The sequence below is a fragment of the Acanthochromis polyacanthus genome, chromosome 3 (assembly GCF_021347895.1).
Source record: "Acanthochromis polyacanthus isolate Apoly-LR-REF ecotype Palm Island chromosome 3, KAUST_Apoly_ChrSc, whole genome shotgun sequence".
Lineage (NCBI taxonomy): Eukaryota > Metazoa > Chordata > Actinopteri > Pomacentridae > Acanthochromis > Acanthochromis polyacanthus.
In genome coordinates, this window is record NC_067115.1 from 46714884 (window position 1) to 46740848 (window position 25965).

The 25965-nt window shown below is 48.4% G+C and overlaps 1 protein-coding gene and 2 long non-coding RNA genes across 67 annotated transcripts; 2 read left to right on the top strand and 1 right to left on the bottom strand.

Annotated features, from left to right (window-relative positions):
* On the bottom strand, positions 1 to 24464 carry LOC110970652 (spectrin beta chain, non-erythrocytic 1-like). Of its 2 annotated transcripts, XM_051945223.1 has the most exons (24): positions 24325 to 24464; positions 18367 to 18592; positions 14526 to 14677; positions 13478 to 13651; positions 12946 to 13037; positions 11771 to 11851; positions 10673 to 10788; positions 10340 to 10452; positions 9987 to 10174; positions 8862 to 8979; positions 8074 to 8232; positions 7677 to 7979; positions 7440 to 7593; positions 6358 to 7228; positions 6134 to 6271; positions 5148 to 5904; positions 4404 to 4606; positions 4235 to 4325; positions 3194 to 3340; positions 1986 to 2249; positions 1380 to 1604; positions 1203 to 1292; positions 708 to 1117; positions 1 to 313 (listed from the first exon to the last, which is right to left on the bottom strand). In XM_051945223.1, exons 2-24 carry the CDS (start codon positions 18521 to 18523, stop codon positions 16 to 18), a joined length of 5301 nt encoding a protein of 1766 aa, XP_051801183.1. In that variant the 5' UTR covers positions 18524 to 18592; positions 24325 to 24464; the 3' UTR covers positions 1 to 15. The 2 variants fall into 2 exon arrangements, with proteins under 2 accessions (XP_051801183.1, XP_051801184.1); XM_051945224.1 differs by lacking the exons at positions 18367 to 18592; positions 24325 to 24464 and adding an exon at positions 15934 to 16412.
* LOC127533079 (uncharacterized) lies at positions 9001 to 10004 on the top strand. 50 transcript variants are annotated; one of them, XR_007940702.1, is made up of 7 exons: positions 9001 to 9086; positions 9153 to 9284; positions 9329 to 9460; positions 9527 to 9658; positions 9725 to 9746; positions 9791 to 9834; positions 9901 to 10004. It is a non-coding gene; the product is annotated as an uncharacterized LOC127533079 (long non-coding RNA). The 50 variants fall into 50 exon arrangements; XR_007940699.1 differs by having other exon boundaries at positions 9527 to 9636; XR_007940693.1 differs by lacking the exon at positions 9725 to 9746 and adding an exon at positions 9681 to 9702 and having other exon boundaries at positions 9527 to 9614; positions 9769 to 9834.
* On the top strand, positions 14863 to 15759 carry LOC127533080 (uncharacterized). Of its 15 annotated transcripts, none has more exons than XR_007940716.1 (5): positions 14863 to 14954; positions 15013 to 15186; positions 15245 to 15389; positions 15448 to 15563; positions 15651 to 15759. It is a non-coding gene; the product is annotated as an uncharacterized LOC127533080 (long non-coding RNA). The 15 variants fall into 15 exon arrangements; XR_007940713.1 differs by having other exon boundaries at positions 15245 to 15360; positions 15651 to 15758; XR_007940706.1 differs by having other exon boundaries at positions 15245 to 15360; positions 15419 to 15563; positions 15651 to 15756.
* Positions 24465 to 25965: the final 1501 nt, after the last annotated feature.

The window sequence follows — 25965 nt, forward strand, 5'->3', positions numbered from 1 at the left end:
CGTACCGTGACGTGTTCATGACGTGTTCGTACCGTGACGTGTTCGTACTGTGGCGTGTTTGTGTTCGTACCATGACGTGTTTGTGTTCGTACTGTGACGTGTTCGTACCGTGACGTGCTCGTAGTCCTGTCCCAGCTCATGGGACCCGGCCACCACCTCCCGCTCAGCGATCCACTGCTCGAGGTCGTCGACCTCTCGGTTGAGCTGGAAGAGGCGGAGTCTCTCGTCTAGCTTGCCCCGCCTCTCCTCTGACAGGTCCTTCAGGCCGGCATACAGTTTGTCCACCTGAGACTGCCGCATGCTGATCCGCTCACTGGAACACACAGACTGCTGTTACTGGTTGTACTGGAAGAACTGGTTCCTCCACAGTTAGCACCCTAACAGACCTGATCAGTACCAGCTCTGATCCTTCGGTTCCTCTGAACACCTGGTTGGTTAGTTTTTCCTCACTGAGGTTCATTTTTCAGTGTGAAGTCAGAGGGATCAGCACGTTTTTAATTTGCTTCATGCTCCAGGAAAACTGAGCCACAGTGAGGAAAGATGAAGCAGAAAGACCCAGAAACTGAAGCTTCAGAAGGTTGATGAGTTTGTTGGAATATTTGTGTTTAACTGAATCTGACAGTCTAGTGAGACGGCATGTTTCAGGTGTGCTCTACAGGTGAGGCTCTGCTGCAGGTGTGTAAAGTGATGCAGGTGAGTGTGAGCACCTCTCTGGGTGTCCGTCGGCCACCAGTCCTCTGCTGGTCTTGGACAGCTGGTGGACGGTCTCGGCGTAGTCCTCCACCGCCTGCTCCACGATCTGGTGCTTCTTCAGCATGGTGACGGCGCTCTGCTCGTCTTTGGCCTTCTCCTCAGACATCATGTAGAGCTCCTGCTCGCTCATCCAGGCCTCGGCCTCGGCAGCGTCGAAGTAGTACTGCTGGGCCTTGTGGGCCTCCTTCAGCCGGCCGTGCCGACGCTCCGCCTCCTCCATCAGCTGCCTCCACAGCCGCTGCAGGTCGTCCAGGCGCTGCCGGATGCCGTCACCGTTGGAGGACTCGTCCCGCAGGAGGCTCTGGCTGCGCTCCAGGATGTCGTCGATGCGAGGCTGATGGCCTTGGATCTCCTTCTGCAGCGTCTGAGGAGGAACACGGACACGAGGAATGTCAGAGCGTCCACAAGAAAACTGAAACTTCTGAATCTGAAACTCAACGTTCTCCCACCTGGTTCTTCTTGATGAGCAGCTGGACGGTCTGCAGGTTGTGTCCATGGTCGGTGGAGGTGGCCACGGCCATCCTCTCCTGAACCCACAGCTGAAAGACAGAACAGAGAGGTCACAGGGAGGTTCCTGGTTGGCTTCTGTCTGAGGGTTGTCTTCGGTCCCGGTCGGTTCTACATACGATCTCATCCTCGACGTCGCGGTTGAACTGGTGAACTTCTCGGGACGCCACCAGGAAGTTCCGGCGGCGTCTCAGGGGCTCCAGCAGCTCCTGGAACTTCCTCTCCACCACTTGCCTCCGACCGTCCACCTCGTCGGTGTCCTTCACCTCCTGACCCAGAGCCTTCACCTGGCTCTGCAGCTCCACCACCTCCCTCTGACGCACCTCCACCTGGTTCTCCAGCATCTGCAGGGAGAACGTCTCATGTTACGACAGGACAACCTTAGAACGCTGGTTCTACTAGAACCCAGATCTGTGGTAGTATACTCTGGATACTTAAAGTATCCAGAGTATACATTTACTCTCTAACACTACATTTACCCTCAAATACCACATTTACCCTCTAACGCTACATTTACCCTCTAACACTACATTTACCCTGTAGTACTACATCTACCCTCTAGCACTACATTACAACCTCAAAAAGCTGGTGCTGCTAAAACCCAGATGTGTGTTCGTGTCTCAGTATCAATAAAAGATACTTCAAGTATCCAGACTAAAAGTACTTATGCATCAGAGAGTAGGCCTGACTGTTTCTGTGAAGTATCTGAAGGACTGAGGATCGACCTGCTGCTTCTTCAGCAGGATGTTGACGGACGTCAGGTCTTTTCCGTAGTCGTCGGACTGGATCTGGCCCTCCAGGCCGCCCAGCCACTTGTCCAGGTCGGCACAGCTCTGAGTGAACAGCTCGGCCTTGTTGGCGTCGAACAAACACTGAGCTTTGGTCTGCGTGGTCGACTCCAGGTCCTCCCACATGGAGTGGAGCGCAGACAGCTTCTCCTTCACCACCGCCTCCGTCTCCGGCTTCTCCGACACCAGCAGCATGCCGTCCTGGAGGGAACGGGAGTCGGTCAGAGGAGAACCAAACGACCCGGAAACCAACAATACTCTGCCAGCTTATTGTACTACTGCATGTAATACTTCATGTATTACTATGAAGAATACACTCTGTCAGCTCATTTTACTACCACATGAATTCATGTAATGTTAGAATTCACAGACTGTTGACTGTTTAGAAAATATTAATCAAACAGAAAAATTATTTCTGAAATAAAAGAGATAATTAAGCTAACGTTGTCAGATATTAGCCTTTCACACTTGCAGCAGCTAATACAGTTTACATTGGCTGTGCGTCATTCTCCATAGAGCTAAATGCTAGCTAGTGAGCTCATTAAGCTAACAGTTTCAGATTTTTTAAACTTGCAACAATCAGAGAAAGTAGTGACAACATTAAATGCTATGTTGCCACTAATTTCTCTGTTGTGCTAACTAGTTACACATTTGTTAGCTAGCAAGCTAATTAGGCTTAATGTATCCAATATAGGCCATTTAAACTGGCAGCAATCATTAAATTTGATGTTAGCATTATTGTAAATATTTCAAGCTAAGCTAAACATGTTAGCCAGCGAGCTAATTAAGCTATGTTGTCAGATATTATTTGATTAAACTGGCAGTGATTACTTTTACAAAGTACACTCTAATGATTCACATCACTATATTTGATGTTTTAATTTGAGTGTGCTAATATGATAACAAGCTATTTGTGTGCTAGTGAGCTAAAATCAACATGATGAGAGACATCATGTTCCTCTGGAGAACCAGATCTCAGGTTCTAATGTTCCTGTGGTGCTGAAACACCATCAAAAGGAGGATGGACAATAGGTTTGGAGATGCAGAACACCAGCAGTTCTTCTCGTTTCACAGATCTGTAGTTTATAAACTGCTAACGTTAGTGAGGCCTTTGCTTCTAGGGGGCCCTGCAGACGGCGGAGCACCTTCTGGATCTTGTCCAGCCACTCCTTGTTGGACTGCAGCTCGGCCATGAAGGCCTGGTGCTTCAGCCACTTGCTGTGCAGGTTCCTGGCCTCATCGTACGTCATGTCCTGAGCCGTCAGCATCTTCTCATTGATCCACAGAGACAACTGCACATAAACACAACAACGAAGGCTGTCAACATCTAAACCAAGGGTGTCAAATATGTGGCCCGCAGGCCAAAACCGGTCCTCCAGAGGGTCCAGAGGTGTCGTTTGTCTCATTTGTTTGATATTTTGTCATTTTATGTCTCATTTTTGTCATTTTGTCTTGATTGTCATCTTGTCTTTTTTCTGTCGTTTTGTTTCTTGTTTTAGTCATTTTGTGTCTGTTTTTAGCCGTTTCGTGTCTTGTTTTCGTCATTTTATGTCTCTTTTAGTCATTTTGTATCTCATTTTTGTTGTTTTGTCATTTTTTGTCTAACTTTTGACGTTTATCCATTATTTAAATCTAATTTTTTGTCTCTTTTGTTTTGCTTTGTGTCGTTTGTCTGGTATTTTGTCATCTTGTTTCTTGCTTTTGTCGTTTTTGTCTCTTTTTTGTAATATTATGTCTTTTTTTAAAGTAAATCCTCTCTGGTTCAGTTCCAGGTGACTAAATGTTGTGTTCCTTTGTAGACACTCTGTGATCTGGAAGTCGTAATGTGGAAATGATAAACTGAGGATGAATGCTGATGAAACTGAATTTATTTTTCTTCAATTTCAGGTTGTTCATGATGTTTTGTAAAAAGATAATTCCTTAAATGTGAACATTTTTCCACTAAACCAGAGGAACCATCAGGAGTTGTGGTTATTTCTAGGTTATCATGCTGTGGTTTTACTGGTTTTACTGGAGATCAGACTGGACTGGATGTGGAACCTGGACTAAGACGAGTCTAAAAGGTTCATCCTCTGTGGACCGTAGACCAGCCCTCCTCAAAGTCTTTACCTCGCACCTCGAGTGGAGCAGAGATGAGACTTTATGTCAGCGGTAAAGGAGAATGTAGAACTGTAGGTATCACTGACCTCCTGACAGTCCTGGAGGAACTTCTGCAGATCTCTGTTGTCTTTCAGCCTCATCAGCAGCTCCACGGCCGCCTCCCGGTTCTTCTTATGCCTGAAACACAGACGAGGAGAGTCAGAAGCTCCAGAGCAGTGACCAACAGCTTTAATGAAGCGTCCTGCTGGGGTCTACCTGTCGTCGATGGAGGCCACTCTCTCCTGGATGCGTTCAGCGTTGATGTTTCCATCGCTGGCCAGCCGCCTGCCGGCTTCCACCACGCTGTTGATCTTGTCCTCGTTGGCATCCATGGTGGTCATGAAGTCCTCCTGCTTCTTGATGGCAGCCTCGGCGCTCTCCAGAGTGGTGGGCATCTCAGTGTGGGCCAGGACGTACTCCTGCAGGACAAAGACACAAGGTCCAGGGCTGAGGTGAGTTTCTGCTACAACTTATGAAAATCACACGGTTCCTGCTCTCAGGTGGCAAGGGAGCTCAGAGTACATGTATTAGTAGTGGTTAGAAAGACTCATTAACATTCAGGTTGGTATAGAAAAGTTTAACTGAGTTTATAGACTTGTTTCCAGTGGTTGAAACATCTGGAACCAAACTTCTTCTCAGACCAGAACTCATCAGAGAACTGGTGACTGTGGAACCTTTCAGAACAAATGGATCAGAACATCACTGATGACTTCCTCAGTACTAAAGCAGAAAGCAGCTGGACTTGTTAGCTCTCAAGAATGTTTGACCTTCATGCACATGGAGGATAAAGGTGAAACATCTTCTCAAACCAGAGAGAAGTCCAGGTTCCTTCCACTGAAGCTCTAAAGATCATGACCAGGATGAGCCAGAATCTACACAGACATCAGTTTGTTCTCAGATCCTGGTCTGAGTCCAGGGCTCAGTGTTCTAGTGGTGCACTCAAGTGGATCTTTGGTGTACCTGGTTGTTGAGGAAGGCCTCGGCCTGCTTGGTGTCTCTGAGGAACAGCTGGTAAGCATGAGACTGGGACAGCAGGTTCTGTCGGTTCTCCCACATCTTGTGCAGTTCGTTCCAGCCGGTGTCGAGTGCCTGCAGCCTCTGTCTCAGGAACATGTACTGAGCATCGGTCTGGCCCTGCGTCACCATCTCCCCCATGTCCCTCATCTTCTGGTAATCCTCCTCGTAGTTTTGAATCTCGTTCTTGATGCCTTCGTGCTGGGCCATCAGCTTCTCGGCCTCTGCCAGCGTGTTGGGCATGTCCTCAGAGGCGATGGCGGTCTGAGTGCGAGACAGCCAGGACTGGAAGTCGTCCAGCTCACGGAGGAACTGCTGCAGCTTCCTGGCTTCGCCCAAAGACTCCTCGCGGTTCTTCAGGGTGTTCTTCATCTCCTCCCAGACGGCAGTGATCTCAGCCAGACGGCCTGTGATGGCTTTGGCCTGGTCAGGGTGCTCCTCCGCTAGTCGCTGGGCCTCACCCCGCAGGTCACCCAGCTTGTCTTCGATGGCGGCCAGGTCGCGCTCCATGCCGGTCAGTTTGCGCTGCAGTGCCATGACGCCTGTGAGGTCGTTGCCCAGCTCCTGGGTGGACTCGATGACTTTGGTCTTCTCCTTGATCCAGGACTTAGTCTCGTTGCAGTCTAGGTGGTAGTTCTGCACACCGAGAGCTGAGTTCAGGGACTCCTTTTTCTGGTCCACCAGGTCACGGAACTGGCTCCACCTGGAGGCAGAGAAGAGGATCTTCACAGTAAGGTTGAGTTTCAGGGTGTTTCTATAACAGACAAACTTTATAGGCAGTTTTCCAGTGTAAGAACATGTCCAAACCTTCTGTGTTCTGACCGCAAGAACATCCCTGTAGAACCTCTTTAATTACAATAACACATTTATTTTTGCCCTTCTAGTTTCTGAACAGCATCCGTTTCCCTAAAACATTCGTCGTCAGCCCGTACCTGTTGTTCAGTTTGTCCTGCTGGGTCTTAATGTCCTTCTCGCTTGGGTGACCGCTGTGCATCAGCTGCCGGGCGATCTGGTTCACCACAGCAACACGGGACGCCTGGTTGTTCATCTCCGGCTCCAGACTCTCAAACCTACCCAAGACACAGTCCACATCGGTAAAACACTGGACAAAAGAGACGTTTAGTCATGATCAGGTCTGAAGACACTGTGGTCCTACCTGTGCTGGATGACCTCCAGGTCCTCCAGTTTCTCAGGGATCTCCATGCTGTTGAGCCACTGCTCTTTTTCGTCGATCCAAACTTCGCAGGCGTCGGCTTCACTGAACATTTTGTAGAGAGCCAGAGCGTCCTGCAGCGCCTGCTTCCTCAGCTTTGTCAGCTCTGCCACCTCCTTGTAGCGCTCCTCGATGCCGGCCAGCCGACCGCGCACCTCTTCTGACTCCATCTTCTCTTTGGGCAGGGAGGCGGCCTGCTCGTGGAGCGAATCAATGACCGGCCGGTAGCTGGCCACCTCCGCCGCTGCGTCCTTGTGCTTTCTGACTAGCGCCTGGGTGGAGAACTCGTCGTGTCCTGTCTCTCCGCTGGAGACAATGCGCAGGGCGTCGAGTGTCCAGGCGTCTACGTCGTCTGCGTCGGCCTGGAACTGGTGCAGAGCCAGAGCCTCCTCCAGCCTCTTCTTCCTCACCGCCGCCAGCTGCTCCAGCGCTGCCCACTGAGCCTGCAGGTCTGCGATGCGCTCCTGGATCTTGGCGGCGCCGAAGTGTCCGGCCTGCACCATGGCCTGGCCCTCAGCGATGGTGTGCTGAAGGTGGCCGGCCCGGCCGCTCATCTCGTCCTCCAGGGCGCGCTGCTGGCTGAGGAGGCGCAGGGCCCCTGTCAGGTCCTTACCGTGCTCCTCCGAGGACAGGATCTGCTCCTTCTCACGGATCCAGCCCTCCTCCTCGGCCATCTCCCAGAAAAACTTCCAGAGGCGGCGAGACTCCTCCAGGCGAGCGCGGCGCTCTGCGGCCAGTTGGGTCAGCTCCTGGTAGCAGAACTCCAGGTGGGCTACCCGGTCCTGGATGACCTGGGGGTCGCAAGGCTTGTAGCCTGGACAGGAAAACACTAACATCAGAACTTGTTTATCACTTAACATTTAAGATAATATCAACAGCAGACTTCAAACCAGCAGAGAAAGAAGTTATGTTTGGTCTTGTGTGACCAGGACTTCTTCCTGGTTTCATTTAAATGTCACTGAAAACAATAAACAGATGCTAGAATGAAACTAAACAGAGACACCAGGACAGATGGAGCTGCTCACCGCTGTCAGTGACAGAGTACTTGTTGGCGTTGGTGCTGACTGCCTTCACTCGGTCAGCCTGGATGGCGATGTCCGCCTCCACCAGGGCATGTTTCTGCAGCAGGTCCTCCACACCCAGGAGATGCTTCCCATAATCCTGAGACAGCAGCAGCATCTGGAAACCAAACAGAAAGAGAACCAACAGTTACACCTGCTATACGCCTTCAGGTCGTCAGGTGGCCTTGTTGGTCTGGTTACCTTCATCTCGTCCATCCAGTCCATGATGTAGAGCATCTCCTGGAAGACTCTCTGCAGGCCCAGGTTCATCTCCAGCCTCTGTCTGCGGGCCTTCAGCAGCTCCAGCAGATACTCCCACAGTCGGATCACATTGTCCTTCCTGGCCGCGATGCGTTTGATGTCGTGGTAATGCTCCACCTCCAGCTCCTTCGCCACAGCAACCACAGCTTGGACTCGCTCCTCATACGCTGCGATGTCCGTCTCAATCGCTTCGTGTTTCTTTGTTGCCGCCTCAACGGCTTGAAGGTCAAAACCAAAGTTGTCCTGCAGACGGACAGAAGGTGTCAGTACAGGAAAACAGACATCAAAAGGTAACCAGGAGCTCTGATGTACAGAGCACACCTGAACCTCTTCTTACCTGAGACACCAGTCTCTGGTTTTCACTGAGCCACGTCTCTCTCATGGCCGCCTTTCGGTCAAAGCGTCTGGCCAGCTGTTCCAGTTTCTCCTGACGAATCAGTTCTGTTCTCAGAGCGAGTTCCCGCTCATGCTCCGCCTTCTCCAGCCGCTCCCAGGCCTGTGGACAAACATCAGCGTCAGAAAGGATGAACACAAGATCAGCAAAACACTGATCCATATTTCCAACATTTTACCAATCAGAAGGTGCGGCACAGCTCAGTGGGTAGAATGGCCGTCTTGCAACCGGAGGGTTGTCGGTTCGATCCTTGGCCCGGTGGGCTCATGTTGAGGTGTCCCTGAGCAAGACACCTAACCCCTAACTGCTCCTGATGGGTCGTGGTTAGCGTGGTTAGCGCCTTGCATGGCAGCTTCCCCCATCAGTGTGTGAATGGGTGAATGTGAAGTATCTTGTAAAGCAATTTGGGTATCTTTCAGGTATAGTAAAGCGCTATATAAATACAGACCATTTACCCCAGAAAATGACCAACAGGTAGAATAACAGGTACAGACGTAAACCAAAGACGAACAATCTTCAGTAAAAAAACGTTCCAGGTTTAAGGTGACGTCTAAAAATGTGTTGTTCTGCTCAGCGAGATTCTGTCATAAAGCAGTGAAAAACTGGAAAATATTCACATCAGAAAATCTGGAAACAGAATACTTCAGGTTTTCTGTGGCAAACATTGAACTTCAGCTCCACATCTGTTGGTAGTTCATCAGAACAGCTGAAGGTAGGGTTGCTGCTCTCACCTTGTTGATGTCGGAGATGAGCTTCCCTTCGCGGGGCATGTAGACCTTCTGGTTGTTGGCTCTCATCTTACTCTGGATGGTGAAGAGAAGAACTTCAAGGTTCCCCTTCTCTGTGAACCTGAAGAACAAAAAGAACCACATCAGAACACTCCTGAACTGGGACGGTTTGGATTAACTGCAGGTCTGGGGTAGTTTGGGTGGAGGTCAGGGGCAATTTGGGTGGAGGTCAGGGGTAGTTTGGGTGGAGGTCTGGGGCAATTTGGGTGGAGGTCAAGGGTAGTTTGGGTGGAGGTCAGGGGTAGTTTGGGTGGAGGTCTGGGGCAGTTTGGGTGGAGGTCTGGGGCAGTTTGGGTGGAGGTCAGGGGTAGTTTTAGTGGAGGTCAGGGGTCGTTTGGGTGGAGGTCTGGGGAAGTTTGGGTGGAGGTCTGGGATAGTTTGGGTGGAGGTCTGAGGCAGTTTGGGTGGAGGTCAGGGGTAGTTTGGGTGGAGGTCAGGGGTAGTTTGGGTGGAGGTCTGGGGCAGTTTGGGTGGAGGTCAGGGGTAGTTTGGGTGGAGGTCAGGGGTAGTTTGGGTGGAGGTCTGGGGCAGTTTGGGTGGAGGTCAGGGGTAGTTTTAGTGGAGGTCAGGGGTCGTTTGGGTGGAGGTCTGGGGAAGTTTGGGTGGAGGTCAGGGGTAGTTTGGGTGGAGGTCAGGGGTAGTTTGGGTGGAGGTCTGGGGCAGTTTGGGTGGAGGTCAGGGGTAGTTTGGGTGGAGGTCTGGGGTAGTTTGGGTGGAGGTCTGGGGCAGTTTGGGTGGAGGTCAGGGGTAGTTTTAGTGGAGGTCAGGGGTCGTTTGGGTGGAGGTCTGGGGAAGTTTGGGTGGAGGTCAGGGGTAGTTTGGGTGGAGGTCAGGGGTAGTTTGGGTGGAGGTCTGGGGCAGTTTGGGTGGAGGTCAGGGGTAGTTTGGGTGGAGGTCAGGGGTAGTTTGGGTGGAGGTCTGGGGCAGTTTGGGTGGAGGTCAGGGGTAGTTTTAGTGGAGGTCAGGGGTCGTTTGGGTGGAGGTCTGGGGAAGTTTGGGTGGAGGTCTGGGATAGTTTGGATGGAGGTCTGAGGCAGTTTGGGTGGAGGTCAGGGGTAGGTCCAGTACTTCGGGGGCTTCTCCACGGTGCGGTAGGTGTTGAAGGCCTGCAGCTGCTGTTGGACTCCCACCAGAGAGTTGGCGAACTTGCGGTTGTTGAGGATGATGATGGTCTGTTCGATCCACTCCAGCAGGTCGGACGCCAGAGACTCGTACTTCTCGATCATCTTCTCCGTCTCGATGGCGTTATCTAGAACCTGATCAAGACACGGACATCAGACTGGACCGGCAGCAGGTTTCATCTGGACCTTCTCAAACTACCTGCAGAACCAGAACTCTGCTGGGAAACTGCAGTTTGTTGGGTTCTGGCTGACTCTGGTTCTAAATGTGGTTCTTTGTGGTTCCTCGGTGTGGTTCCTCACCTTTCCGATGCGTTTGCCCTCCACCTTCAGTGCCTTCATCTTGGAGAAGTAGTGGTAATACGTGACCACGTAGGTGATGACCGACTTCTCGTCAGGATGGTCCACGCTGATATCTGCAGCACAAACACGTCCACACATCAGCACGTTCTCCGGGGAACCACAGCACAGATGTAGAACCCCAACCTAGGACCTCCTCTGGTCATAAATCTAAAGTGGTTAGTTCTACTTGTTATAGTGGTTGGTTCTACTGGTTCTAGTGGTTAGTTCTACTGGTTAAAGTGGTTAGTTCTACTGGTTCTAGTGGTTAATTCTACTGGTTCTAGTGGTAGGTACCCTCTGGGTCCAGCAGCTTGGTGAGGCCCAGGTGATGTTCTGCCAGGTTGAAGGCATTCTGCAGGTTGTAGTGAGCGTTGGACTTCTTCAGTTTGTCGAAGTCGATCAGGTCTGGCCTGAAAACACCAAAGATAAGGATACACAACTACAGACACACAACTACAGACACACAACTACACAACTACAGACACACAACTATTCAATTCAATTCAATTCAATTCAATTTTATTTATATACCGTCAATTACAGTCAAATCGTCTCAAGACTCTTTACAGAACCCAAATGCCTGACCCCCAGAGCAGCCCAAAGGCGACAGTGGCAAGAAAACACCCTTTTAACAGGGAAGAAACCTCGAGCAGAACCCGGCTCTATATAGGGGGACCCATCTGTCTGCTGGCCGGGGGGGTTGAGAGGGACAGAGGAGGGCAAGGGGGAGGGATGGGAGAAGAGGGAGGGGTGGGAAAGCAAGGAAAACACAACACACATTTGGATACATGCATGACAGGATATGTGACACTACACAATTACAGACACACAACTACAGACACACAATTACACAACTACAGACACAACTACAGACACACAACTACAGACACACAATTACACAACTACAGACACACAATTACACAACTACAGACACACAACTACAGACACACAATTACACAACTGCAGACACACAACTACAGACACACAATTACACAACTGCAGACACACAACTACAGACACACAATTACACAACTACAGACATACAATTACACAACTACAGACACACAACTACACAACTACAGACACACAACTACAGACACACAATTACACAACTACAGACACACAACTACAGACACACAATTACACAACTGCAGACACACAACTACAGACACACAATTACACAACTACAGACACACAACTACAGACACACAACTACAGACACACAATTACACAACTACAGACACACAATTACACAACTACAGACACACAACTACAGACACACAACTACACAACTACAGACACACAACTACAGACATACAACTACACAACTACAGACATACAACTCCACAGCCGGACCATGTGACCTCCCTCCACCTGAGGGGGCGGGGTTACCTGTGCTTGTGGATCAGGGCGTTGAAGGCCATGCCGTCCCTCCAGCTGGTGGTGAAGTTGTGGATGTTGACGTTGGGATACCTGAGGACAGGAAGCAGAGGTTAGTCTCTGCCGTCTGAACATGGTCCTGTAATTGATGATTTCATTACTTGGTGCAAAGAGTTTCACCTGCAGATCAATGTGTCCAAAACTAAAGACATGATTATTGACTTTAGAAAGTCACAGCCCAGTGTCAGTTATACTGTCGTTAATGACATGGATGTTGAGATTGTTTCTCAATATAAATATCTGGGAACAATTATTGATAATCTACTTCAATTTGAGCCCAACACTGATGCTGTCTGTAAGAAGGTCCAGCAGAGACTTTATTTCTTCAGAAAGATGAACACATTGAAGGTGTGTAAGGTTCTCATGTCTCTTTTTTATCAGTGTTTTATAGAAAGTGTTCTTACGTACTGCATGGTTGCTTGGTTCGGTTGTCTTGCTTTGTCTAGTAAAAACAGACTGTGAATCTGGTCAAAATAGCGAGCAGGGTGATCGGAGTGCAGCAATCTCAGCTGCAGGATATCTACAGCAGACGTATCGTCAGCAGGCCCCACAAATTCTGAACTGCCCTGATCATCCCCTGTTTGCTGAATTTGATCTTCTTCCTTCTGGCCGACGTTACAGAATGCCTAGAACCAAACGAGGAGAGCCAGAACTTCTTTTATCCCAGTTGCCATTGAAAACCTCAATTCATTGGCCTGACCAGTTTCTTTCTTGTGTCTGCTTTTTGCACCTGTGGATAGGACTGATTGTTGATTTTAAGACTGTAATCCTTCACTATTTATTGAATATTTAGTGCATCTCTTTTATTTGCTTTACCCCGTATGTTCATCATTACGGTTTATTTATCTATTGCACAGCACTTTGACGACTGAATGCAGTTTATGGGTTTTGCCTGATCAGAGTTTGGCATTCTGTGGCTTAAGTGTCGTCCTTTTTCACTTGTGCTCAGGATTTTCCCCATTTCTTAATGTCTGTATGTCTTATGTTTTATGTCTTATGGTTTATGGTTTATCTTGTACTGCCTGCTGCTGAAAAACAAATTTCCCACGGGATAATAATAATAAAGTTGAAGTCTCTGCCACCACGGCAACAGCAGCGAGACAGGTGGAGCTCAGGTGGAGTCTCACCCCGCCGTCTTCATCTGACACCACAGCAGCAGAGCGTCTTTGGCTGATCGCTTCTCCTTGTTGTCCTCAGTCTCCACACTGATGTCCTGGATCTGAAAGACGACACACAAAAGGTCACACCTCCACCTGTCCACAGTCACACATGTTCAGCCTTGCTGAGGTCACAGTCTGCCTGACAGGACACGTTCAGGGCAAAGAAGAGTTTATGAGGAACAGCAGCTGTGATTGGACGATGTGAGGAGGGCTCTGATTGGTCACTGGACAGTGTTTCCATGACAACAGTAAAACATGAACCAGCCCGGACTTTCACCTGAGCAGGTAATATAACTGAGATAGCCAATCAGAGGCCAGTCAGTTGAAGAGTGACAAAGAGGGCGTGGCTGTGTATCATCTACCTGCACAGGTGTGATCACAGCAAACATCCTGACCATCTATTAACAACCACATCCTGATCAGACTGATTGATCGTATTTACTGTTTATTGATCTATGAGCACACCTGGACTCACACCTGTAGGTGCTGTGGTTGTTACCTGGAAGCGGAGGATGATGGTCCAGATGAGGCCCAGCGTCAGGCGGTGGTTCCCGTCTACGATGTCATGGGAGCCCATGTTCTCCAGGTGGACCCGCTGCTCCTTCAGGAACTGCAGAGCTTTGTCCACGTTCTCCAGGCAGTGGATCCTCATCCGGCCTTTGGTGGGCTTCGGCTGCACACAAACCACAGAAAAAGAGTTTGTAGTTCCTCTGGTGACCACCAGGTGGAGAACAATCACTGACTGTTTACGACTACTCCTGTTATCTGTAAAGAACCAACTCAAGGAGAATCTTCAAATGTTTGACTTTCCAACACTCCTTGAACGCATCATCTAGAGGTCTGGTTCTATCAGTAAGATCACCTGATAGTTTATTAAAATCACTTCCTCTCTGTTGAAAAACCTTCAAAGTAAAACGCTTCCTGCAACCAGATCCTACAAACCAGAACCTCCTCCTGGTTGGAAACAGAAGAACGTTGACAGGATCAGGAGACAAAACCGTATGAAGAACACAAGGAAAGACACAAAACAACAAAAGGGAGACAAAAACAAAACTCAAAACAACACAAAGTATGAAAAGACAGATAAAAAATATTCACAAAACATCTGAAACAACACAAATTACAAACAAAAACACACAAGAAAAAAGAAATGAAAGGAAACAAATGTAGAAAAATACGAGAGAAAAGAGCACAGAGAAAAAAAATGCCACAAAGACACTCAAAACTGAGACACAAAATGACAAAAACGAGACACAAACAACACAAATGAGACATTAAATGACAAAAATGAGAGACAAAACAACCGAAGCGAGTTGTTGAGTTCAGCTGTAATAAATCTGACTGTCCTGCTGGCCCTGAACGCAGCACAGGAAGTGAGGCGTCCTCGTCTTCAGGAAGGAAGCAGCTGCTGGACTACAGCCAACATCTGATCTACTGGAACTGAAGGAGGACACACCTGGACCAGATCCCACCAGGTGTGTGTGTGTGTGTGTGTGTGTGTGTGTGTGTGTGTGTGTGTGTGTGTGTGTGTGTGTGGGCTGTGTTACCAGTCTCTCGCCAGACAGGACCTCCAGCAGCTTGATCAGCATCCGTCCGTCCCTCAGGTCCATGTAGAGGTCTGTGATCCTGCAGGAGACTCTGGACAGGTGGGAGTTTACCCACTTAGTGAAGGTCTTCTTCTGGACCGCCTCCCGCTCATCTGGACGCACACACACGCGCACACACACACACACACACACACACACACACACACACACACACACACACACACACACACACGTGCACACACACACACACACACACACACACACACACACACACACACACACACACACACACACACACACACACGCGCACACACACACACACACACACACACACGCGCACGCACACACACACACACACACACACACACGGTCATCAGTAGGTGAAAGAAAGTTTACAGATGTTCCCTAAACGCCTCACAGTTTACAGATGTTCCCTAAACGCCTCACAGTTTACAGATGTTCCCTAAACGCCTCACAGTTTACAGAGGTTCCCTAAACGCCTCACAGTTTACAGAGGTTCCCTAAACGCCTCACAGTTTACAGAGGTTCCCTAAACGCCTCACAGTTTACAGATGTTCCCTAAACGCTTCACAGTTTACAGATGTTCCCTAAACGCCTCACAGTTTACAGAGGTTCCCTAAACGCCTCACAGTTTACAGAGGTTCCCTAAACGCCTCACAGTTTACAGAGGTTTCCTAAACGCCTCACAGTTTACAGAGGTTCCCTAAACGCCTCACAGTTTACAGAGGTTCCCTAAACGCCTCACAGTTTACAGAGGTTCCCTAAACGCCTCACAGTTTACAGAGGTTCCCTAAACGCCTCACAGTTTACAGATGTTCCCTAAACGCTTCACAGTTTACAGATGTTCCCTAAACGCCTCACAGTTTACAGAGGTTCCCTAAACGCCTCACAGTTTACAGAGGTTCCCTAAACGCCTCACAGTTTACAGAGGTTCCCTAAACGCCTCACAGTTTACAGAGGTTCCCTAAACGCCTCACAGTTTACAGAGGTTTCCTAAACGCCTCACAGTTTACAGAGGTTCCCTAAACGCCTCACAGTTTACAGAGGTTCCCTAAACGCCTCACAGTTTACAGAGGTTCCCTAAACGCCTCACAGTTTACAGAGGTTCCCTAAACGCCTCACAGTTTACAGAGGTTCCCTAAACACCTCACAGTTTACAGAGGTTCCCTAAACGCCTCACAGTTTACAGAGGTTCCCTAAATGCCTCACGGCCACCTGTAGCCACTGCTCTGATGTCAGATTTACCTGAGACCAGGTGAATTTCTCCACCTGGAGCGTTTAATTCTCTTTTTGATCCCCCTGAAGGCCTCGACCCCCAGATTGAGAACCAGCGTGTCACACCTGTCGGTCATCCTGCCCCGGCCAATCAGACGGAGGCTGTGCTCACCTTGCAGCTGTTTGAAGCGCCCCTCCAGCAGGTTGTAGTTGACCTGCAGGTGAGGCGGCTCGGCCGACGCCCACTCTGCCTCCATCACAACTGATAAGGTTTATCTCCTGCTGATAGAGCAGCTGTTAGCGGAACATCTAGAACATGTGGATCCTGGTCCAGACCTCAGAGTCCACTACGGTTCAGAACCAAGCCCTTCTGTCAAACAGACAGAACTCCTCTTTCTGCTGCAAACATCACCAACTAGTCTCTTCCTTTATGGGGAAAATAGAGGATTTTAGAAGGTGACTTCAGACCAGATGTCTCCAGAAAAACCTCCTCAGGGTGAACTTCCAGCTGGAGATGCAGCAGAAACACGGAAAAACTCAACAAGGAGCTTCTGTCCTGCTGGAAAACAAACTACAAAGACCAATAAATGGAATCCCAGACGCTCCACAGGAACGTCCTCGTGTTGAGCTGAGAGGAAAGAGTCCAGAGGTCGCAGCGCTGCACACACACCCTGCCCACTGACAGGCCCCGCCCACAACACACTGTAAAAAATCACAGCTGCAGAAATATCATTTTTAACGGAACAAGTGAATGCCCGTCCCAGCGAGAGCTGCAGGTTTACATCAGCTTCTGACTCATTTAACTCACCGGGGATCAGTTTGTGTCTCATTTTTGTCTTTTGTGTGTCATTATTGTCATTTTGTCTCACTTTTGTCCTTTTTGTCTTGTTTTTGTCTTTTTGTGTCTCATTAACCACGCCTGACGAACCTCAGCGGGGTTACTGCATTCATTGCGGTATCTGGCTGGGTAAGTATGTATGTATGTGGCTATGTCCATTCCGATATCTCTGCAACCGCTGAAGTCAGGATGATCAAACTTGGCACTGAAGATCACTCTAAGGTCCCCTGCTCAGTTGTGGAGTTACAGGTCAGCAGATCAAGTAGGGAGGGAGATACATACGATGATCTAAATTGATACATATTGCATCAGTTGTATAGGGAGGACAGGGTTTTCGCCAGTAGAGGGCGTGGTTCTGCCCTCTACTGAGGGCTTGTCTAGTTTGTCATTTTGCGTCTCGTTTTTGTTCTTCTCTGTGTTGTTTTGTGTCTCTTTTAATTACATGTTCACTGCCTCTGAAAACTTCCTCTCTGCTCCTCTGTTCACTGTTCCTGAGCCATGACACGTTTATTTCATCGTGGTATTGTTGCATTTTTTTTGGCTCTTTGTGGTGGTTTCATCTCCTCATCCTGTAGATGTTCTTCTATCTCCATATTTCGTCTCTAATCTGCTCATCATCAGTAGATGATGTTCCTCCACTCTGGATGGATCTCCAACAACCTGCTCCTCTGTTCTCTGGTTCTGCTGCTTTTATTTTAGTCTCTCTGTGGAAACACAGCCTGCAGTTCAACCTGAAACTCTATGAATGTTCTGGTCTCACCTGAGTTCGTCCTGGAGAACCACAACCTTCCTCTTCCTGGTTCTGGTTCTCCAGGATCTGCTGCAAATGGTTTTAAAACAGGTTCAATTCCAGGCCTGAACCACATTTAGTTCCAGGTCTAAACCAGGCTCAGGGTCCAGGTCCTGCTAGTAGACGGTACCAGCTGTGGACCCCACACTGACAGCAACGCAGGAAGGGGTGTGTTCTCAGGATGTTTGTTCCTTGTTTCCGTCCTTCAGTCTGGAATGTGAGGAAACAATGGAGGGAAGCACCCCCACACCCCCATGACATCATCGTCCTGCTGCCACAACATTGGCCGACACAATCCACACTGTAAAAAGTCTGTCGTCAGGTAAAGGTGCGTTTGGACCAGCAGCTGGTCTGTGTCCATGTGGGGACCAGTAGGCAGCGTGTCGTGTTCAGGGTCATCTGGTCGGATGGGAATTCATTATTATGTTCTACTATGGATGGTGGAACTCTCTGCTGATCAGGTCATTGATCAGGTGATTGATCAAGTGATTGGTCAGGTCATTGATTAGGTTATTGATTAGGTCATTCATTAGGTCATTAATCAGGTGATTATGAGTCCACAGTGACAAACCTCTAAAGTTCTTCACATCTCTGAGTCTGTTTTATGTTTTCTATCCAACCTCGGTGCAGTGGCGCCCCCTGCAGTCACTAACAAGACATCACTACTGGATGAATAAATAAAAGCAGCAGAACCGGAGAACAGAGGAGCAGGTTGTTGGAGATCCATCCAGCATGGAGGAACATCTACAGAGAGGAAACATGGAGATAGAAAAACATCTACAGGGCGAGGAGATGAGAGGAGCTTCAAGAGAAACCAGTTGGAGGTTCTGGAAGACGTTTATAGATGATGTTCTAATGGAACACCACTCAGATTTAAGGTGGACTGTTGAAGCGGTCGTCCTCTCTAACCAGATTTAAGGTGGACTGTTGAGGCGGTCATTCTCTCTAACCATATTTAAGGTGGACTGGGCTCCTACCTGCCAGGGCCTTGATGCGGGAGCGTTCAAAGAGGCGGGCCGAGCTGTTCTCGTTGTCCCACTCGTCATCCCAGCGGTTGTTGACCGTGTCGTTGCTGCTGCTGTACTGCTGCTGCAGCTCCATGTGGTCGTACTCGGCGGCCACCGTCGTCATCATGACCGTTCACCTCGGACACGCCTCGATGTCAGCGGGGACACGTCCACATCGGCGTCTTCAGGCCGAGACCTGCGGGGACAGAAAGACAGGATTAACGACGAGACGTTTGTGTTCTGAAACCTGATCATGGATCCAGATGTTGGGTGTGAGGGATATCATCTGATCTCCAGGTGTCATGTTTCTGTCGGCCTCCAGGTGGCGCTGCAGCCTCGTGTTCCTGCTCTATTGATCGTCCTGATCAATGCCGTCTGCCTCCGAGGCTCTTATCTCAGACTGCAGAGGACTGACGAGGCGTTCGCTGCCTGTTGTTCAGCAGAGTTCCTCCCTGGAGGCTCCATTAGAGCTCTGACAGGAAGCTCCACCTCAAACCGCCTCACGTTTACCAGCTGCAGCTTCGACCGGCGTCTGGAGGAGAATCTGCTGACCGGAAACAAGTCCGCAGCTCCATAAACAAACAGCTTCACAAACAAACAAACAGCTTCACAAACAAACAAGCAGCTTATCACACAAACAAAAAAACAGCTTCACAAACATACAAACAGCTCCACAAACAAACAAACAGCTCCACAAACAAACAAACAAACAGCTTCACAAACATACAAACAGCTCCACAAACAAACAAACAAACAGCTTCACAAACATACAAACAGCTCCACAAACAAACAAACAAACAGCTTCACAAACAAACAAACAAACAGCTTCACAAACATACAAACAGCTCCACAAACAAACAAACAGCTTCACAAACAAACAGCTCCACAAACAAACAAACAGCTCCACAAACAAACAAACAAACAGCTTCACAAACAAACAAACAAACAGCTTCACAAACAGCTCCACAAACAAACAAACAAACAGCTCCACAAACAAACAGCTTCACAAACAAACAAACAGCTCCACAAACAAACAGCTTCACAAACAAACAAACAAACAGCTCCACAAACAAACAAACAAACAGCTCCACAAACAAACAAACAGCTCCACAAACAAACAAACAGCTCCACAAACAAACAAACAGCTCCACAAACAAACAAACAGCTTCACAAACAAACAGCTCCACAAACAAACAAACAAACAGCTTCACAAACAAACAAACAAACAGCTTCACAAACAGCTCCACAAACAAACAAACAAACAGCTCCACAAACAAACAGCTCCACAAACAAACAGCTCCACAAACAAACAAACAGCTCCACAAACAAACAAACAAACAAACAGCTCCACAAACAAACAAACAAACAGCTCCACAAACAAACAAACAAACAAACAAACAGCTCCACAAACAAACAAACAAACAAACAGCTCCACAAACAAACAAACAAACAGCTCCACAAACAAACAAACAAACAAACAAACAGCTCCACAAACAAACAAACAGCTCCACAAACAAACAAACAAACAAACAAACAGCTCCACAAACAAACAAACAGCTGCCTGGAATCAAACCCTCAGACTGGATGAATCCGACAGAACGTCACTGAGTCTGGTTTGGTTCTAGGAGGAACTTCAGCTTCATTCAATACTTTATGGACCTGCAACTCCTCATGAGCCGGACAGAACCTCAGAGAACCGGATCTGAGTGCAAGGAGAACAAACAAGGGGCGGCATGGATCAGTGGGTAGAGCAGCCATCTTGCAACCAGAGGATCACGGGTTCGATCCCTGGCCTGCAGAGCTCATGTCGACCAAACCCCTAACTGCTCCTGATGGGTCGTGGTTAGCGCCTCCTATGGCAGCTTCCCCATCAGTATGAGATCGTAATTTTGTTGAACTCTGTAGAATGACAATAAAGACATTCTTCAAATCTCACACCGAGCCTAAAGCTGGTTTAAACCGGTCCAGAACTGTTCCAAACCTAGAACTGTTCTAAACCAGTCCAGAACCTAGTCTAACAGGGACCTGAACCACATCACACCAAGTTTCTGAGTCACCAGAATAAAACTAGCTGGTTTGAATCCGTCCCACGGCCCAGAACCCTCAGGAACATGAATCATGTTCTACCATCTTTGTTCTGCTGCACCAACAGACAGAACCAAACAGAACTCTGTTTGGTTCTTTACCTCCAGCAGTGTGATGTTCTGAGCAGTGACCAGATGCTAAACATGTTCCCAGATGTTTGGTTCTCAGCTTGAACAATGATTTAGTAACGACCTGCTGACGTCTGGAGGACTCACATTTATATTTTTATTTAAATGTTTTTATTTACATCAGCATCGCCTGTCGTCTGAAACCTGACTCCTACAGAACATCTGGTTTACGTGTTCTCTGGGGAACAGCTGGGATACAGGAAGTCCTGCAGCTGAGCATCATGGGTAACGTATTCTCTGAATCTGTCAGTGATGTCAAACTCAGCTCCTATTGGCCACTGGGGTCAGCTGACCAGAGCTAATGTCCGTGACATTAGTCAGAGCAGAGGGCTGGGGCCCCCAGGGGCCACTAATGGATCCACTCCAGAACACTCCGGGATCCCAGAGGTCAGAGGTAGAACGTCTTCATGACGACGGTGATGGCAACACGAACACAGGAGAACGAAGCAGAAACAGAACATGTTCCATGATACTAACATTATTATTATTGTTATTATTTTATTAAAATGACTAATTATATATTATTAAAATCATAATATTATATTTATATTTATGATAAAACAGAACATGTTCCATGATTATTAATATTAACATTAATAATACTAACATTATTATTATAAGTATTTTTATCATTTGATTAAAATGATTAACTATAAATCACGTTATTAAAATGATAATTATTATTACATTTATGATAGACACAGTTCTCAGTGTGGGGTGTAAAGCCCCGCCCCTTCCTCTGAGGTCACATGATTACCATGACAACCACAGGAAGCTCCTCCCACTCCAGTCATCAACACGACAACTACAGTTAGCCTAGCTTAGCACAACAGCTGACAGCATTCCAAAATGCATGAACACGCTGCTGCTGGAGAGCACTGTCTCTCCAGATTCACCAGCAAACGTTCCTGACAGCTGAGGAACACTAAACTCCTATGAACCTGGTTCTGACCCGGTCTCAGCAGGTCCAGCAGTTGGACAGAACCCAACAGAACATAAAGAACCGGTCTGAACCCCGAGGAGACAGAACAGCTGTGGAGAGTTCTGCAAGTTCTACAAACCTGCTTCAAAGCAGAGTCCAAAACTACTGTAAGAACAATGTGAGAACCGGTTCTGACCGTCTATAGAACCATCCAGAACCAAGGGCAGAGTCCAAACCCAGAACTGGGATAAAACCAGGACCTGTTTAGAACTGATCTGAAGCAAGTTTATGTAAAACTGGAGCTAAAGAGGCAGAAACAGGCAGGGAGAGGAGGATGAGTGGAGCGTTCAGGGTCTGTGGGGCGTTCAGGGTCTGTGGGGCGTTCAGGGTCTGTGGGGCGTTCAGAGGCTGTGGGGCGTTCAGAGGCTGTGGGGCGTTCAGGGACTGTGGGGCGTTCAGGGACTGTGGGGCGTTCAGAGGCTGTGGGGCGTTCAGAGGCTGTGGGGCGTTCAGGGACTGTGGGGCGTTCAGAGGCTGTGGGGCGTTCAGAGGCTGTGGGGCGTTCAGAGGCTGTGGGGCGTTCAGGGACTGTGGGGCGTTCAGGGTCTGTGGGGCGTTCAGAGGCTGTGGGGCGTTCAGAGGCTGTGGGGCGTTCAGAGGCTGTGGGGCGTTCAGGGACTGTGGGGCGTTCAGAGGCTGTGGGGCGTTCAGAGGCTGTGGGGCGTTCAGAGGCTGTGGGGCGTTCAGAGGCTGTGGGGCGTCCAAATGACGGTGAAGTCTCTCTGCAGCCGGCTGAGCTCATCGCTGTTATTGGATTTATTCATTTCCTGGAGAGCCGACCCCACCCAGCTACACTCACTGCTCTGACCTGATCAGAACCTGAACCAGCCTAGAACCACAGCCAGAACCACAGCCAGAACCAAACCACACCAGAACCACAATCAGAACCAGACCAGAACCAGGTCTAAAAGTGGGTCCACATCACAGCAATACCAAATATAAAACACACCAAAGAACAGTCAAAACCAGTTCCAAAACCAGTTCAGAACCAGAACGGCTCTAAAACCAGTCCAGAACCAGGAACAGACCGGTTCTAAATAAAGTTAAAAACCAGGGAAAAACCAGAACCAAGTCAGTTCTAAACTAGATCTAAAACAAGCACAAATTAAGGTCAAAAAACAAGTAGAACACAGTAAAACAAGGTTCTAAACAAGGTTCTAAACCAGATAGATAAAAGTTCTGAACCAGTTCTGAACCATCTTCCTTCTCAGACGGTTTCTGGTTCTGAGCTTCCAGAATGTTTTTTTATACATTAAAGGAACCTTTACAGAAAGTTTTCAGCATCTTCAGTGGAGGTGAAAAGAACCACAGGAACAGACAGAGAACGTTCCACAGACACATTAATGTAACCATCAGAGAACTTCAGGAACATTCTCTAAACATTACAGCTACTGGGAAGCATGGGAACATTAGGAGAACATCAGGAGAACGTTAGAAGTTACAAGAGCGTAGAAATGTTCCCAAAACATTCCCTAAATGTTTCCCAGGAACCTTCGTTGATGACGTTCTTCACTGAATTGAATGTTCTAAAAAAAACACTAAGAGAAACCTTTAAAGAACGTTCTCCAAACGTTCTGTGGACGTAAACACACAGAACATTTCCTGAACGTATTTTTTAGAGCCATGACAGAACCTCAAGCTTAAACAGAACAGGATGGGAACATTGGAGGAACATTTGGATCCTGACGTTAGAACATCAGTTCCGGAATGTTCCTCATGATTTCTCATGCTCACGTACGTTATTTTAATGTTCTCTGAAGACCAAACAGAAACGTTGAAGAACTTTTGCGTGGTTAACCCCTCAGGAACATTAGAGAACAATAAGAACGTTCTGCAGATGTTTGAGAACACATCGAGAACGTTAGTTTGTGGACGGAAGCTTCAGATCTTCCACTGCTGGTTCAATAAAACATCTGTAAATACTTAATGTAGAACCATGAGAGAACATTCAGAAAACCTCTGCTGAAGCCTGCGGAGAACAGAACACTTTGGGAACCTTAAAGAACCTTAGAAAACCTTCCCAGAACGTTTCTGCAACCAAATATCAGAGTTAACATTGGATCTGAGGGGCTGTGATGTTGTTGTTTGGTTCAAACAACGTTTGTTTGCGAACCTTCAGGCAGAACCTGCAGGAGGGGAACAAACAGAACCAGGTTCTACCGAGCGGAACCAGAAGGACCATCAGTGAGGTTCCGCAGTGTCCCAGGCCGTGTCCCGGCTCCGGACGCACCGAGGCCTGCTGCTGTTTTCCAGCATTTTCTCCGGAGCTGCGCAGCGGGTCGCAGAGCTGCTCACAGCCGGGAGACAGCAGCTGCAGGTCGGACACATCCCGCTCGAACCGCCGCTGAAAAAAAAAACACCCGCAGACGTGCGCAGATCCGCCTGTTATTGTCCCGGCGGCTCCATTAGCGCACTCCGGCCTCCTCCTCCTCCGCGGCCACGCCTGTCTCCGGCTGCATGGCGCACCGTTATTATCCTCCATCCTCCGGCCTCTAATGGCTGCTGGAGGCGGAGGACGAGCGGCGGACAGCCGGGCTGAGGGGCGCCGTGCTCGGCTGCGGAGGGCAGCCGGAGCGGGAGCCGGACGGAGGACCGGGCCTCCGGACACTTTGAGCGGGCAGAATGAGCGGAGTCTGGCCGAAACGGAGCGAAGTTAGCGGGGATCGGAGGATCCGGAGGCGGCGGAGGCTCCGGAGCTCCAATCACGGCAGAAACAGAACCGGAGCATCTTACCTGCTCACTGAGCACCGAGGGTCGAGCTGCAGGAGAACCGGAGACCGGAGAACACCGAGACTCGGACGGAGACACCGGAGGGAGGAGGGGTCTGCCGAGGCTGCTGCAGGGAATGACGGGAAAGATCCGCACTGCCCCCCCTCTTCCCGGCTCCGCCCTCCGCTGCATCAGGCCCGGCCCCGGGAGCACCGGAACCGGACTGGTCCCGGTTCAGGTCCACATCTGTTTGGGACAAAGATCCGGGTTCATTCTCAGGTTCTGTTCACAGAACAGACCCGAAACACAGAAACCCTCCAGAACCAGGGGAAGGTTCCAGTTCTGACTGGGTCCAGAAGAAACAGAACCACGAATAAAACAAAACAAACCTTCAGTGATCAAATCAGAGCCTTTATTGTCAGTGTAGGACTGGGAGATCCAAAATAAAATAAAATATTGAAATGATCCAGAACCATCTGGTCTAGAACCAGCAGGTCCAGAACCAGGTCCAAACAGTTTCTGGCTGCTTTTCTTTTCTCTGCTGGTCCAGGTGAGCTGTGACTGAACTCACCTGCAGGGGACGCTGCTCATTCAGCGCTGTGACGTCATGTGGTGGGCGGGGCTAAAGCGGTGCTGACTAATAATTGATGAGTTTAATTGATTTGAGACATAAAACATGAAATAAACTGAAGGGTTCACGTTTAAAACTTTCAGCTGCTGAAAAATGTTTTAATATGAAAATAGAACATTAGAGGAATGTTAGAGGAACATTTGGGGAACATTAGAGGGACGTTAAAACTTTCTCTGAGCATTTGATGGAATCGTGTTTAACTTGAAGGAGATGCTGTCTAACGCTGAAGGAACATTCCAGAACAAGTTCTATGATGGAACCTTCAGATGCTGCTGATGATGATGATGTTGTTTATCAGCAGCAGGGGATTGTGGGTAAAGCGGCTCCATCAGTGGAACATGATCTGAGCAGGGAGGCCATTAGAGCTGCTTAATGAGCTGTGATTGGACAGAACCTCTCAGAGTACTGGGGCCGAGATCGATCCGGTTCGAACTTGAATAAAGTCCAGAGGATGGAACAAAGAAACTGTTCTTACATTTTATTATCTCCATGTTGGATCTTTATATTCTATGGAGCGATAGGAGTGCCAAATCAAAATATAAATAAATAAATAAATAAATGTGGAAATATAAAGAGAAATAAATAAATAAATAAATAAATAAAAAGGAAAATTTTGTCTTTGCTTTTACCTTTTCTGTTTTTTGCTTTTATTTATTTATTTATTTATTTATTTCTCTTTATATTTCCACATTTATTTATTTATTTATTTATTTCTCTTTATATTTCCACATTTATTTATTTATTTCCCTTTATATTTCCTCAGTCCACCAAGAAAAGGAAAAATGCAAATCAGTTTGCTCTGGGCGGGGATTCTGAACACAGGAGTCCTGCCTGACACCAGCTCCCAGCACGGCTGAAGTGAAGCCATGTCACCGTTGAGCTTCGGCTTATTCTGCCACTGATAAGAAAATAAACATTAATTTACCGAATTAGCAGCGTCCTTTCAGTGTCTGATGGCAGAATCAGCCGAAGTTCCACGGTGACACGGCTTCACTTCAGCCGTGATCGGAGCTGGCGTCAGGACAGAAGCCTGT